Below are 17140 nucleotides of genomic sequence, written 5' to 3' on the forward strand. Positions count from 1 at the left end.
ATGCTCTTATAAGACACTGATATACGCACATCTCCACTCCACTCAATCTCCCAGTAACAGCGTCCACACACACTCTCTCTACACAACACTTGCCACACATTAAATCTGTCTGGATGATCAGGATGATTAGGATGATCTGGATGATTCCACCGATACTCTCTCACACGTGTCACCTTTCTGTTCTCCTCAGACAGAATGAGTTCAGTGTGTGCTGTGTTTGGATCCAGTGTGAAAGAACAGGCATCTGAACACAAGAACAGAGACATTTATAACACTACAACAATCACTACAGCTCTGTGTGTGTTGTGTGTGTGTGTGTGTGTGTTGTGTGTGTGTGTGTGTGTGAGTGCACTTGTACAGCTATCTTTGTGAGGGCCGGCTTGAGTTTTAGATCGTCGGAGTGAGGACAATCTTGTAAAGTGAGGACATTTTGGCCTGTCCTCACTTTCTGAGACCCCTTTTAAGACTTTTTTGAGGGTCAAGACTTGGTTTTAGGAGTCAGGTTATAATTGGGTAAAGGGTAGGTTTAGGGTAAGGGTTTGGGTGAGGCACTTAGTTCTGATGGGTATGTTTAGGGTAAAGAGCTAGAGTTTGCATAGTGTCAATGTATGTCCTCACAAAGATAGCTATACAGAGTTGTGTGTGTGTGTGTGTGTGTGTGTGTGAGTGTGTATTTGCACTGGCTACCAATAGCTGCTCACATAATATCCAAGGCATTGATGTTTGCCTAAAAAACAACCACTAGCTCTGCAGCCCTTTACCTAAATTCAGAAGCTTCTGTTCTGTTAGTGAACGGCTAAAGACACATCTCTTCCATATGCTATGGAAGAAAAATAATGCCAAATGTCTTTGAAACAAAAAAGCACGTTGAATAGCACTAACTGAAAAAATAATGCATTGCATTAACAGTGCTTGCATTTTAATGTCTTGTATTTCCAGGGCTTGCATTTTTAGGTCCTGAAATCTAACATAGTTGTTTATTTAAGCTGTGAATATTTCAATTAAATTTCGGTCCATTTTATTTCACTTTCCAAATTCGCTTGCACAAATTCAGTGGTTAAAATTCAGCAGAAAATTTGCCATTGCACATCCGGGACCTGCAGGAATAGCAGTAGAGCACCGATTCATGATCTCCAGCTGCTGTCAGTCGCTCACCAGCAGGTGGCGCAAGCGGCTGTTCATGAAGACCAAAGCAACAGGTGGATCAAGTTATTCAGTCACAAAAACTGATCTGCAGAAATGGAGCAAGCACTAAAGTAGAAGTTTTGATTATCGGGGCCAGTATAAACATGTGGAAAAGCTGATTGTGTGTATGTTTAATTCAACATCTTCACTGTTTCCCGTAGCCTGCATGTAGCACATTTTACAGCTTTCATGTCATCATTTTATAATGCTATTTTACCCAACGCTGAAGTACAGAACTAACATTACATCTGAGGAAGACATGTATTGCTTTCGGTTGCTTAGTTTCCTTTACTTGCATCATGGCTTGGGTGAAGATGTGCTGTAATACTGTGGTTACCCTCTTACGTCACACTCCAGGATTCCCCAACGATGCGTAACTGCACCTCAGTGAACTAATACAGTGATATAAGACCTCGGATATCAGAATACACTTCATTGATGATTATGCGAACTATATACAGGCAAGCAAATGAGGTCAGAAGAACGCAACACACTGCATTTTCTTTATAATTGCTTACCCTTACCACTGATCTATAGAGTCAACAGTCCTACAATACAACGATATCAACACCACGATTAGTTTTAACAATATGCAACCACTTTATATCGACATAAAATAGGAGTTCAAAACCGCCTAGGTGTATTGTTGTTGCAAATTTAAACCAGAGAAAGCATTGAAGTGCTATCGCACCCAAGGAACCGTCAGACAATTCCACCGACTGAGTTAAAACGTGTATTTTAATTAAAATGACTTTTAACATTTAAAATAACACACTGTCAAATTCTAAATCTTGTATTGCTCATAGTGATTTTCTACAGGTGAGATTTTGTCAATACCTCCCTTCATATATGTACAGTACACAATTATTTACATATAAAAGATCCCTGGAAAGGGTTTTTTTCTGTTCAAATTGTTCCAGGTAATTTCGGTGGAAAAGTGGCTAATGAATGACTTGATCCACCTGTTGCTTTGGTCTTCATGAACAGCCGCTTGCGCCACCTGCTGGTGAGAGGCTGACAGCAGCTGGAGATCATGCATCGGTGCTCTACTGCTATTCCTGCAGCTCCCGAATGTGCAATGGCGAATTTTCTGCTGAATTTTAACCACTGAATTTGGGGAAGCGAATTGGGAAAGTGAAATAAAATGGACCGAAATTTGCCTGTCGAAGTGAATTCTGGAAGGTGAATATGAATGATTGAATTTTTAATTATGAAAATGTGTGTGAAATATTTTGAATTGAAATATTCACAGTTTAAATAAACAACTATGTTAAATTTCAGGATCTAAAAATGCAAGCATACAAGACATTAAAATGCAAGCACTGTTAATGCAATGCATTATTTTTTCAGTTAGTGCTATTCAACGTGCTTTTTGTTTCAAAGCCAAATGGCATTATTTTTCTTCCATAATCTGCACTTGACCCTCTAACGCTAGCACTCTCTATTCATTTTCTATTCTATCTACGTTTCATTCTTTTTATAGTCGCCTTGAATAAAAACATCTGCCAAATGACTAAATGCAAATGTAATGTAAATGTAGACATACATTTCTTTATTCCTCCTGTAATCCTGGATTCTCCACCATGATCCACACTAGAAAACACACACAGAGACACATTCAGTCAGTAAACACACACACACACTCCATCTCACAGCAAAAAAACATCTTGGTTACGTACGTAACCCTCGTTCCCTGATGGAACGACATTAGGGGGTTTACTTGAGAGCCCCAATCATCTCTGATTAAACCAAAAATTAATTGTTAAGTGACACATTTTAGGCACAATATTGTCTGTTTTTGCAATTTCACCAGATTCTCTGAGCAGCATATAGTGGCTCGCTCTTGCTGCCATCTACTGACGGTTTTTATTTCAAATTTACTTATTTAGTTTTTTAGATCATTTCACAGTCATGAAATAGACTGAATAGCGTCAGCAGTGTAAAAAGTGGAGGAAGCAGAACAAGAGTCCAGATCCTGTCCAGTAGTCAAAGCAGCAGTTAGGATCTTCAAGGTCAGGGTAGTGCACAATTAGGATTATAAATGAATGGACACATGTAGAGAATACGAAGCAGGCCTATCATTGATGAGTAATTGTTTTTACATATGGTGCACATGTACGGATTTACGTACGGATTGGCCTCGGCTCCGTCTGCGTTCCAGAAAATGATGAACCTTATATTGCAAGATATGCCGAACGCAAATATTCGACCGTGGAAAAGGAGGCGCTCACTTGCGTTTGGGCGGTCAAGAAATGGAGGACATACTTATGGGGTCGAACATTCAAATTGCGTACAGATCATCAGGCTTTAATCACTTTACTCACTACTAAAAGGGGGGACCGCGCAGGAATGCGTATTGCACGCTGGGCCACGCGCTTGCTGTGTTTCAATTACGAAGTGATCTTCCGACAAGGCAGTCATAACTTCACTGCCGATTGTCTGTCCCATCTCCCTCTACCTTATGAACCCCTGGGAAGTGATTCAGATATTGAGCCAGAATAAGTAGCTTTGCTTATCTCTGCGGTGACAGCCGTGACTCCGAAAGAGTTTGCAGCTGCTTCTTCCTCCTATCCCGAGATGTGCAAGCTGCACGCACAGATTCAGCGAGGCTGGCCAGTTGCTTTTGTGTCTTCAGTGAGTGCAAAGCAAGTGATTTATTTCCTCACCTCCGTGTTTAGTCGTCATGGGAACCCGGAATGTATAGTGACGGATAACAGACCCCAGTTTACAACCACTGAATTCTCTGCCTTTCTTAGAGCGAGGGACATCGCTCATGTGCGCACGCCAGTATACCATCCATCTGCCAAAGGGGCAATCGAATGCTTTCATAGAGTGCTCAAGAGTTTGCAATACTTCAGTCGCAACCATGGAAAACCACTGTTACAGAATTCCTCCACGTCTATAGAGCGACGCCACATTCCACTACTGGCGTGACGCCTTTTGAATTGTTGCATGGGAGGAAAATGCGCACTCGCCTGGATGTCTTGTCCTCTTTAACGTCGGAAGGGCTTACGGATGTGGTGCGCGGGCGAGTCCCGGCACAGCAAGCAAAGATGAAGCGGTGGTTTGACACGAAGCGCAGAGCCCGTACTACTGTTCTAAAACAAGGGGACAAAGTGCGTGTTAAGCTTCCGTGGCACGTACCAAAAGGACACCCAAGATTTTCACAGCCAAAAGAGATCAGGAAGCAGGTGGGAAAGAATACTTTCATTCTTTCAGATGGAAGGAAATGGCATGCTTCACAACTGGCGCTGTCGTCTGCGGGATCGAAAAGAGTCGATGTGGCTGATTGGCTTACGCAGCTTCCTCACGAGCAATACACAGATCTGGACCTGGTGATTGTAATTCACCCCGTTCTCAGAGGGTGAGGTGTCCTCCAAGATGGTTAAAAGACTATGTGCACTAAAGGTCCAAACACAAATAATTGAATTTGAAGTTTGTTGTTGTATTTGACATGCCTTTGAACACGTTAAATTGTGCATACGAATTGAGTTCGGAAGTCGTGTTACATATTAATGCGTTCAGTTTTGAATTTCTAAAGGAAAAAGTGTTCTTGAGTAAAAGGGGAATATGTTATATTGTTGACACTAGGTGTCGCTGCGGGGTAGAAGTAAGAGGGAAGGAGAAGTGTGAGAAGAAGTGTATGGTTGGTTGTGCTGTTGCATATGGATATTAAAAAGAGCATCATCTGAGTTACAACGTACTTCCTCGTGTTGATTTCATCAGTAGAAGACATAACATGTTTGACAGCTGTCAAACATTTCGGTAAGCAAATGAGTGGTCTGAATTTATTTGCACAGCACATTTGTTATTTTGGTTGCGCCCCCTGTGTGTGTGTATACACACACACACACCAGTTCGTTCTGGTCCTCGAATTTGATGCTGCCAAATCACAGACATGCAGATATAGAGCTATATCACATGACTATTTTTAAATATATATACAAGTAGTTGAAATAATAAAACCTAAACTTGTCTTGTTCAACATACTTGAGTTTCCAGTGAGCAGTTTGGTTCCTTCAGTTTTTCAGAGAGCAGCTTGACTCCTGAATCTCCTGGGTGATTGTAGCTCAGATCCAGCTCTCTCAGGTTTGAGGGGTTTGAACTCAAAGCTGCTGACAAATAACCACAGCCTTCCTCTGTCACCATACAGCCAGACAATCTACAAAAACAGCCCCACATGACATTAGTTTGACAATCAGACATTCAATTTTAAAGGGGTCATGAACTGCCTTTGTATTTTTTATTTTGTACTGTTCTCTAAGGTCCACTTATAATGTTATCAAGATTTCTACATAAAAAAAACTTAATTTAGAAGTAATAAGCTGTTTTCTGTCCTGTTTTTAACCCCCCTCATCAGAACGCTCTGTTTGAAGAGGCGTGAAGAATTATAGACTGGGAAGTAAATGCCCACTGCTATGATTGGCTAATAGTTGTGGTTGTTTGATAGCGTACATTCCTCAAACATGGACTCTTATGTGATTTAGGTCAAAAACGCATAACTCAATACATATCAAACGACAGACAAAGCAATAGTGACCTCGTAATAAAAACAGTTACTCACACTTGTGTTGCGACATTACTGACGGATCCAATATAGTCGGCACAGCATCGTCCTTTAGTTTTAATCTTTCTGCAAATCCTGCATCGAATTGCCTTGTTTGTAAACGAATCCATGGTAAAAATTAAGTAAGCAAAGGACCGAGTTCTTACTGACGTGGTCTGGATCTTCTTTTAAATTAAAGTTAATTTACTCTTTCCAAACATTGGGATCAGAAGGAACGCAAACACTGTTTTTCCACAACTTGGCACTGCACAGCATCTTGTTTATTAAAGTTAATTTACTCTTTCCAAACATTGGGATCAGAAGGAACGCAAACCGTTTTTCCACAACTTGGCACTGCACAGCATCTTGTTGTCTTCAGAACCATCTTTATCGTTTGGTTTCTGCGTAGACCTGGACATTCGCCTCACTCGTAAACACTACATGCGCGAATCGGTGGGCGGGGCTAAACAGGCAGTGTTGTTGAAGCAGGCGTTGATCTTTTTCTGCAGAGGCGGTGCTTATCCACACTGTTACATCATAGAATAGAACATTCCAAAAGCTGTCTTTTTGGCAGACTGCCTTCAATATAAGCTTACAGGATATTTATATAGTACAATGACCTCTTATGTCAAAAGATCAAGAGAAATTTGGTTTCTCAGTTCATGACCCCTTTAAGGTCGTGTGTCCACTAAAGCATTTAAAACACCAGGCACTGAAAAAAAAGCGTTTTTTTTTTTAGTTGAGACGCTGTGGTTACTATGATACAGAATATCTGCTGTAGTAATATGACAGACACATTGCGAATTAAATGTATCTTTAAGCATAATTTTTCATAACAATATTATGGTAGTCTGGCAATTCTACCTGGTAAAGACATACATATTCAGAGACAAGCAATATTAACATCTCCATTGTTGTACAGTCATAGTACAAGCAGGGTGTGACAGTTGGTCAGTGTGGTATTAGTCCCCCCCCTCCTCTGCTGTGATTGGTTATCTGACTAAAAAGTGACAGTGATGAGTGCTCCGTTTTACCTAAAGATAAACATATTTCAACCCTCAGTGCCAAGCGCACAGCACTCAGCGTGAAAAAAACACTCAGTGCCTCATCACGCTCCTGCCGTTTTTAAAAAACGCGGTGATCCCATTGAAAACAAGGCTTTTAGTTGAGGTCATTGATATAATCTATTTATGTATCTTTTCAATAAATTAATAAAAATACAAATTGAAAATTTGTTTTTAAAAATAATAAAATCGAACAAAGTGATTGAGATGGCCAATCAAATAAAAGAAGGTTGGTTTTCACATCCATGTTATAAGTGGCCCAAACTCACAGCACTTGCATGAGATGGAGTTTGTGTGGAGCAGCATTTACTATGAAAGACACTGAAAACACTGGATCAAGAACTAAACCTTATCATGTACTTACAACCATGCATTGTTTTTTATTCATTTTTTATGTAGAATTCATAAAAAAGTTATCAGCCTAACTGGCAAGCAACACTAGTTACATATACTTGCCAAGGCCAATTTTACTTATATTTGGCACTTGGCAAGTGGTAATTTTGGACCCTTTCTAAGATGCAAAGTACACAATATGTACTTACAACCATGCATTGTTGTTTATTCATTTTTTATGTAGAATTCATAAAAAAGTTATCAGCCTAACTGGCAGCAACACTAGTTACATATACTTGCCAAGGCCAATTTTACTTATATTTGGCACTTGGCAAGTGGTAATTTTGGACCCTTTCTAAGATGCAAAGTACACAATGCACACACAGTTGCAGGGGCGTCATAAACAGGGGAAAAGGGGGACAGAGTGCATAAGGCCCAGAGGCTTAGAGGGGCCCACAACAATGTCCTTTGGCTGAGATGAAATAAATGTATTTTGCAGTTTCTTTAGCAATTTTTTCAGGCCATTTTAAAATTTCAATCTTATATTCAAACTACAGTCAAAATGGACTGAATATGAATATGAAAATATGAATAAAATCACATCCCTGCAAATGCATTTGTCTCTTGTTCTGGCATTCCACCGAGAGCAGATTACACATTTGGTGACAAATGTAACAGTCAATTACTGTGGTAGCATTTGGATATATATATATTTTTTTTCATGGAAAACCATTTACCTCAGTATCTCCAGCTTACAGCTCTTCAGTCCATCCAGAAGCTTCACTCCTGAATCCTGCAGGTCATTGTTACTCAGGTCCAGCTCTCTCAGGACACAATTTGACGACTGAAGAGCTGAAGACAAACTTTCACAGGACTGAGAAGTGAGATTACAGAACTGTAGCCTGTTTGGAGAACAAAACAAACAACATTAAATGTTCAGACAGCTGATTCATTTAAGAATGAAGCAAGTGCCTGTATAAATGGTCCACTGAATCATTGACTCAAATTACTAATTCAACACGCAGAATCATTCAGTAACGGAACACAGCTGTGTTGCTCAGAGATGCGCGACTGTTCTGCTGTGAATTTTGATTTTACTCTATTCGGTTAACGAAAATTACTCTAAACAGTCAACATTGACAATATTGTACTAAAATGTATATTAACTACTCGTTTGAACTCTATAGAATCAATGTCAAATTTGCAATAGTTTTCAGGGAAAACTTCACTCTCTTGGTCGTGTCACGTTGGCTACATTTTTTTTAATGGAGAACCATTTACCTCAGTATCTCCAGCTTACAGTTCTTCAGTCCATCAGAGAGCAGCTTCACTCCTGAATCCTGCAGGTCATTGTTACTCAGGTCCAGCTCTCTCAGGACACAGTTTGATGACTGAAGAGCTGAAGACAAACTTTCACAGGACTGAGCAGTGAGATTGCACCCACAAAGCCTGTGTTGAGAACAAAACAAACTATATTAATGTGTTTATCAGGTAATGATTATAATCTGAAACACATTTGACTTGCAAAAACATTTGACTGTAGTGATACAGCTCAGGTAAACTCAAGAATCATTGAATACATCAGATTATTTATTTAACCTGTTGGAGCTACTTTTAAAGGTGCACTAAGCAATATTTGAAAAACACACTTGCAGCCAATCAGCAGTAAGGGGCATGTCTAGTAATCATAGAGAGAAGAGAGCACTCAATGGGCCTCATTCATGAAACACGAGCAGAGCGAATTTTTGTGTAAATCATTCATAAAGCCGTTCTGACGTAAATTTTAGGATTCATGAAAGTGTTCGTATTTTCAAAATGTTAGTTGGTACGAAAGACATGTACACCTGCTCCTTACCACGTGTAAATGGTGCGTAAAATGTTCTGTGTTCTTTTTGGCAAACTGATGACACTGTCTGTGCCACCAAAGCGTCCAGCACCACCAGCTGGCCGTTTTAAAAAGAGCGCCTGACAGTTTTTCAGCTGGCTAAAAACGCTTTTGTGGACACACGTTATTGAATATTTATTGTTAGGCATATGGCCTATTAGTGTTTTTAGCATTTATGCAATATACTGGAGCCAAACCTGAGAAAGTAGACCAGAATATTCCACTGCATTCCTACGAAAATTAAGTCTCAAAATCCAAATGAACCGAACAAGATCAACTCAAACTAGACGTCAATTAATGCACGCGTCACCTGATCCACATATGCATGGATTATTTTTTGCATGAGTACAGTTTTATAAATGTTACATTGTGTTTTCTTTGTTTCTTTTTGGTTTGGCTATTCTCCTCTACCCGTAGAAATACAATAAAGATGTTTTATTGACCTTGTTCTAACGTAAATTGTCTTAAGACACAGAATAGCTTATATTAATTTTGCCAAAAAAGAACTTTGTGACGGTACCTTGTTTTTTTTTCCCCCCATCACTATACTGGGGCACAGGACCCACACAAGACCAGCTATTCCAAAAATCTTGATGTCAAATGTACACTCACTAGAAAATAAACTGGACCTAATTCGACTCTGTCGGACTACACAGCCTGAGACAAGGGAGTGCTGCGTGTTTGTTTTTACTGAAGCGTGGCTAAACAACAACATCCCAGACTCCGCCATTCAGCTGCACGGGCTAACCTGCTACCGAGCGGACAGAGATCCAGCACTGTCTGGTAAGACTCGCGGAGGCGGCTTGTGTGTGTATATTAACAAAGAATGGTGCAACAATGCTGTGTTAGTGTCAAAACACTGCTCGTCGCTGGTGGAGTTTATAATTGTGAAGTGCCGACCCTTCTATCTGCCGAGAGAGTTCACGGCCATTGTTATCGTTGCTGTGTATATACCTCTTGTGCAAATGCTAAAGACGCGCTTCGCGAACTGTACAGCACTATCAGTGAGCAACAAACAAACAACCCTGATGGCTTTTTCATAATATCCGGTGACTTTAATCACGCAATCTTAAAGACAGTTTTGCCAACGTTCTACCAACACGTGAACTTTGCAACAAGAGAAAACAACACATTGGACTTGGTTTACACAACAGAAAAAAATGCGTACAAAGCTGCACCCCGCCCCCATCTCGGGTACTCAGACCACATCTCTGTTATGCTAAATCACAGTATGGCCAGACGATGCTACCTCAGCACTACAGGACTGCTTCCAGGACACAGACTGGAACATGTTTAAAGAGGCAGCCACCTACCATGACCACACAGAACTGCAAGAGTACACTGAAACAGTGATTGCTTACATCAAAAAGTGTATTGATGATGTGACAGTCACCAAGAACATCACCACACGTGCCAACCAGAAGCCAGGGATGACAGCAGAGGTTTGTGGGCTGCTAAAGACCTGAGATGAAGCATTCAGATCGGGAGACAAAGCAGTCCTCAAAACAGCAAGAGCCAACCTGTCCTGTGGCATCAAGAAAGCAAAACGGTTGTATGCACAAAAAAATCAATAATCACTTCACTGACAGCAAGGACACACAGAGTCTGTGGCATGCTATTCAGACCATCACAGACTACAAGCCCCTGCCACAGGCCTGTGATGACGACACATCCCTCCCAGATGCACTCAATGAGTTTGAAATGCAGAGTGACAAACCTGCACAAAAACTACCCACACGTCCCAATGACCAGGCGCTCTGTCTGTCTCCAGTCGATGTAAGGAAGACCCTATCTAGGGTTAACCCACGCAAGGCTGCAGGTCCTGACAACATAGCAGGCCGGGTACTGAGAAACTGTGCTGAACAGCTGACCGATATCTTAACAGACATCTTTAATATCTCACTAAGCCAAGCAGTTGTCCCCACATATCTCAAGTCCATCACCATCACCCCAGTACCAAAGAAGTCACCTGTGTCCTGCCTGAATGACTATCGTCCCATAGCACTGACCCTAATCATGATGAAGTGCTTTGAGAGGTTAGTCATGCACCATATAAAATCCAATCTCCCCAACAAACTTGACCCGCTCCAGTTTGCATACCGTCCAAACTGCTCCACGGACAATGCCATTTCCTCCACCCTCCACCTGGCTCTTACCCACTTAGACTCTTATGTTACAATGCTGTTCATCGACTTCAGCTCAGCATTCAACACAATAATCCCACAGCTCATCAACAAACTAAACCTGCTGGGCCTAAATACCTCCCTCTGTAATTGGATCCTGGACTTTCTAACCAGAAGACCTCAGTCAGTCCGTGTCAGCCACAACACCTCCAGCACTACCACACTGAGCACAGGTGCTCCACAAGGCTGTGTGCTCAGCCCGCTGCTCTTCACGCTGCTGACCCACGACTGCACTACCAAGTTCAGCTCCAACCACATCATCAAGTTTGCTGATGACACAACTGTGGTAGGTCTCATCAGCAACAATGATGAAACACCCTACAGAAAGGAAGTGGCACAACTGGTTGAATGGCGTGAGGCAAATAACCTGTCCCTCAAAGTGAGTAAGACAAAGGAGGTTGTGATGGACTTCAGGAGAAACTCTGTTGACCACCCCCCCACTACCATCGACAGCTCGACTGTGGAGAGAGTCAGCAGCACTAAATTCCTGGGGGTGCACATAACAGAAGACCTCACCTGGACCACCAACATTACATCACTCTCCAAGAAGGTGCAACAGCGGCTCCACTTCCTGCGCCGACTTAAAAGAGCAAGTCTCCCTCCACCCATCCTCACCACATTCTACAGGGGAACCATTGAGAGCGTGCTGACCAGCTTCATCACTGTCTGGTACGGGAACTGCAGTGTATGCATAGTCAACTATTTATAGTATATGTATAGTTAGACTACCACTTCATAAAGTTAGCTATGTAAGTCTAAAAGTTGTTCTTATGTCTAGTGTTGTATGTTTATATTTATGTTATTTATTTAGCACCGTGGTCCTGTGAGACATGACATTTCGTTCCACTGTATGTCCACACATGTAGCGGAATAACACTAAAGCTCAACTTGACTTGAGACACACAAAAACCTCCTCAGCTCAGTATGTTTGTCTCACACACCTCCTTCTCACCACCAGTAATGTGATTCTGTGAGATTTCACCCATTTTGATGCTTTGGTAAGAATGTGATCCTGTTTTGAAAGTGCAGTGATTGTTTTCAGTGTTACTCACCAAACTGATCTGGATTGTTTAACCACAGGTAACAGATTCTGAAGAACTCTATCTCCTGCATGTTGTGCTCCAATAAACGGTTTTAGATCAAACACATCCATCTTCTGCTCTGATGTCAGCAACACATAAACCAGAGCTGACCACTGTGAAGACGAGAGTTTAGTTTCTCTTATTTCTCCAAATCTCAGATAATGTTGGATCTCCTGCATCAGTGAATCATCACCCAGTTCATTCAGACAGTGGAACAGATTGATGGATTTCTCTGGAAAGCGATTCTGCCTGATCTTCTGTTTGATGCACTGAACTGTTTCCTCTTTGTTGTAGGAGCAGCTTCCTGTCTGTGTCAGTAGTTTTCGTAAGAGAGTCTGATTGGACTCCAGTGAGAGACCCAGAAGAAAACGCAGGAAAAGATCCAGATGCCCATTCTTACTCTGTAAAGCCTCGTCCACAGCTCTCTGATGCAGCTCAGATAATAAACTATATTTCTTCTGGTTAATAATCTTATGCAACTGCCTTTGTTTGGTTTGATTAAACACATATATGTTGTTGATTGTACAGGAGAGATGTGCATATAGAGCTGATAGATGTTCCTGAATGCTCAGATGAACAAAGCAGAAGACTTTCCCCTGATACAAGCCCAACTCCTCTTTGAAGACCTGAGTACACAATCCTAAGTACACTGATGCTTCTGTCACATCAATGCCACACTCTCTCAGGTCTTCCTCATAGAAGATCAGGTTGCCTTTCACAAGCTGCTGAAAAGCCACTTTCCCCAGTTTGAGGATCATGTCTTCATCTGTCACCTTCTTCTCATAGTCCTTCTGATGTTTTCAGTAGTTTTCGTAAGAGAGTCTGATTGGACTCTACTGAAAGACCCAGAAGAAAACACAGGAAAAGATCCAGATGCCCATTCTTACTCTGTAAAGCCTCGTCCACAGCTCTCTGATGCAGCTCAGATAATAAACTATATTTCTTCTGGTTAATAATCTTATGCAACTGCCTTTGTTTGGTTTGATTAAACACATATATGTTGTTGATTGTACAGGAGAGATGTGCATATAGAGCTGATAGATGTTCCTGAATGCTCAGATGAACAAAGCAGAAGACTTTCCCCTGATACAAGCCCAACTCCTCTCTGAAGATCTGAGTGCACAATCCTGAGTACACTGATGCTTCTGTCACATCAATGCCACACTCTCTCAGGTCTTCCTCATAGAAGATCAGGTTGCCTTTCACAAGCTGCTGAAAAGCCAGTTTCCCCAGTTTGAGGATTATGTCTTCATCTGTCACCTTCTTCTCATAGTCCTTCTGATGTTTGATGTTGGTCTGAAGGATCAGGAAGTGTGTGTACATTTGAGTGAGAGTCTTGGGAATCTCTCCACTCTCTGCTGGACTCAACATCTTCTCTAGAACAGCGGCTGAGATCCAGCAGAACACTGGGATGTGGCACATGATGTAGAGGCTCCTTGATGACTTCAGTTGTGTGATGATCCTGTTGGCCAGACTCTGATCACTGATCCTCTTCATGAAGTATTCCTGCTTCTGTGGCTCATTGAAGCCTCGTACCTCTGTCACTCGATGGACACACTCAGAGGGGACGAGATCAGCTGCTGCTGGTCTGGAGGTGATCCAGATGAGAGCAGAGGGAAGCAGATTCCCACAATGAGGTTCATCAGCAGCACATCCACTGATGTTGTTTTGTTTGCATCCCGTAGAATCTAATTTCTTTGAAAATATAAGGAAAGATGACATTCGTCCAGACCATCAAAGATGAGCAACACTTTATATTCATCACTAGATATTTCCATTTCTTTAGTTTCAGGGAAGAAGACATGAAGAAGATCTGAAAGACTGAGTGTTTTGTCCTTCATCAGGTTGATTTCTCTGAAAGGAAGTGGAAATATGAGCTGGATGTCCTGATTCTCTTTCTCTTCAGCACAGTCCAGGATGAATTTCTGCACCCTGGATTGTGTCTCAATCTGTCTCACCTCATGCTCATTACTGATCTCTCCACTCTCACTCTCTGTGATGTAGAGCTCTGTGTAGATCTCATTCAGGAGTGTTGAGTTTCCCTGCATCGCTGTTCCCTCATACAGACACCCAAACTTCTTCAGTAGATTTGATCTAAACATGTTGAGGACTTCATAGCTGTAAAATAAAAATACCACATTATTACATGAGTTAAAAGGCACAATGTCTTATGTATTCTGACCATACCTACAGATCATATCTCTTTAAGAAATGTTATACCCGAGACCAGGTCGTGAATCTCCGCTCTTGAATTGTTCTTGACAAACCATAGACGCGTCACTCCTCATAGACACACAGCTAGACTCTGGTTCTGATCTCTTCTGCTGAACTGAACTAAAACAGAGAGAGATAAAGCTAATCTTTTAAATTTCGGTTTGCAACAAATTACCTATTCATTTATTACCAAATTCACTTCAAAGAGCACTTTACCAATACATACACTGTTTATACAAAAACTGTGAAATGAACGGATAATATATAATAATATAAAATGCCATGCTAAATGTTATACCTCAGACCAGGCTGTGAATCTCCACTCTTAAACTTCATTGGTGGATCAATAGACGCGTCACTCTTCACAGACACACAGCTGGACTCTGATCTCTTCTGTTGTACTGAGCTAAAACAGAAAGAGATTTAAGATAATTCTTTAAATTACGGTATTCAATAAATCAACTATACATTTATCATAATCAAATTCAATTTTAATAGCACTTTATAATCATTTCATAAACTGGTTATAACTGTGATATTGTATGAAACTATAAAATGCCATGCTATAATCATAATTTGATACAAATGTTACCTGAAATCAGGCTGTGTATCTCCACTGTTAAACTTCATTGGTCGATCCATAGACCTAACACTTTTCATAGACACACAGCTGGACTCTGGTTCTGATCTCTTCTGATCAACTGAACTAAAACAAAACAGATTTAATCCTTTAGAATCATTTTAATATACTTCAAAAAGTATTTTTATAAAAAAGAAAAAGAAAACTTTTTTTATGGTATTATTGTTTTCCATATAAAAACTTTTTTCTATAACATAACACAACACAACATAACATATGTGTTACTCAAAGTACCTGAATCCTGGAAAATAATCTTCATCTCCAGATGTTTGAGTTTCGTCCATGATGATCTGAACAGTTTGATCTCCACTGACTCTAGATGAAAGACACAATCACAAAAACTACAGTAATTAAACAGCCTTAAGGCCTTTCCGCACTGAGCACGATGCGAAAAAGCGAGGCGAATCGCCAACAAACGGTGCTTTCACATTGAGCACTAAACGATTTTTCGCCTTCTGCTAATTCACGCCTGCACGCTAGGTGGCGCCGACCAACAATGCATTTTTCCTCAGATATGTATCTCGTAAATGGATTTAGCATCTAAATTAAGATAAACAAAGTTCGGTTCTACACCAGAAACACAAACTATCTATAATGCTTACAAGAATAGGCTACATCCTAAAATATAATTAGAAGTACAATTAGCATCAAGCTACACTTGAAAATGTATGTAATTATTAATGTATTTGCTTAAAATCATTAAACCATCATCGAGTGCTTGTAATAACTTCCAGTTGTGATCTATAGTTGATTTTGATTAATAAGCAGACACATGCACTCTTTGTATGTTTCATAATTCTACACTGCTAATATTTGTCATAAACATCCTTTATTGCTATAAAAAAATACCATGCATACAAAACACATACAGAAAATGTATCGTCATAATCATACGTCTATTTGTGTCTATATATCTATAACATTCGCGCACGTGGAAGAAAATGGACGGTGCTCTATAGATCACAGTGATTCAGTGGAGAATTAATAGAAATGTTATTCTGTATAAAGAACATGCGAGAATAAATCTGTTCTGAAATACTAACGATAACAAGAACTCAGCATGCACTCTCTTCTCTTATCCGGGGTATTCATCTTCGGTGTTTGTTTACATTGTTTTTTTGTGCAACAGCAGCTGCTCCGGTCACGTGATGCTTGCTCAAATCTTATTGGACAGCCCGTATTGTCGCTTTGCGAAACTGAAAAGATTCGTCGGACTGGTTGGAAAAAAAACATTCGCATTTTCGGTGCACGAATGTTCGCGGTCTATGTGGAAGCATCCATAGAAATCGATTGTTTTATTCCAGCGCATCATCGCATCCGATATTCGTTTAACTTTTTCGCGCTCAGTGTGGAAAGGCTTTAATATCGTTATAAATCATTCTATTAAACATAATGATATTCTTTATGGTAAAGAATCAATTCTATCTGTCAAAATAGAGGATGAGGACGTTTTTGAAATTGTTCAAAAACAATTTTCAATTGTTGTTGAAAAAACAAATATTTCCATACCTGAACAACATATTTTACAGTCACCGTTATGCTGACTGATCATAAACACAGCTAAAAGGCTTCCTACCACAGTGGCCATCCTTCACAAAACTTATATCTACTACAGTTTTATCATAGGTAAAATGTTTCAATACAAGCATTTCAGTCAGACGTAATTTATGCAATATTTTAAACCTTTTAACCCACGGGAGAAAATCAACCCGCCGCAACGGTTTAAAACCAGCCCAATTCCGTGGAACAAAAAATGCGGATTTGGCAACCCTACATCCAACACGAGCTACTTCCAAAGCAATTTAAGTACTCCGCATATTGATAGCGATATATATACACTGAACAAAATTATAAACGCAACACTTTTGTTTTTGCCCCCATTTTTCATGAGCTGAACTCAAAGATCTAAGACTTTTTCTATGTACACAAAAGGCCTATTTCTCTCAAATATTGTTCACAAATCTGTCTAAATCTGTGTTAGTGAGCACTTCTCCTTTGCTGAGATAAT

General features: G+C 40.4%; 1 protein-coding gene and 1 pseudogene across 1 annotated transcript; both read right to left on the reverse strand.

Moving 5' to 3' along the window:
• The window catches only part of LOC107677795 (NACHT, LRR and PYD domains-containing protein 12-like), a 14881-nt pseudogene extending 945 nt beyond the window's left edge, over positions 1–13936 (reverse strand).
• Positions 13937–13966: 30 nt separating this feature from the next.
• On the reverse strand, positions 13967–15422 carry LOC107677796 (uncharacterized). Its single transcript, XM_016472832.1, has 5 exons — positions 15367–15422; positions 15085–15198; positions 14791–14898; positions 14499–14612; positions 13967–14396 (listed from the first exon to the last, which is right to left on the reverse strand). Exons 1-5 carry the CDS (start codon positions 15414–15416, stop codon positions 13967–13969), a joined length of 816 nt encoding a protein of 271 aa, XP_016328318.1. The 5' UTR covers positions 15417–15422.
• Between the last annotated feature and the right edge of the window lie 1718 nt (positions 15423–17140).

This window comes from Sinocyclocheilus anshuiensis, unplaced genomic scaffold (assembly GCF_001515605.1).
Source record: "Sinocyclocheilus anshuiensis isolate Anshui unplaced genomic scaffold, SAMN03320099.WGS_v1.1 scaffold1198, whole genome shotgun sequence".
NCBI lineage: Eukaryota > Metazoa > Chordata > Actinopteri > Cypriniformes > Cyprinidae > Sinocyclocheilus > Sinocyclocheilus anshuiensis.

Coding starts and splice junctions, on each gene's coding strand:
- LOC107677796 (XM_016472832.1), bottom strand. CDS start 15,416: ATGGACGAAACTCAAACATCTGGAGATGAAGATTATTTTCCAGGATTC. Junction 14,613..14,790: donor GATTCACAGCCTGGTCTGAG/GTATAACATTTA, acceptor TCTCTGTTTTAG/TTCAGTTCAGCAGAAGAGAT. Junction 14,397..14,498: donor GATTCACGACCTGGTCTCGG/GTATAACATTTC, acceptor TTTATTTTACAG/CTATGAAGTCCTCAACATGT.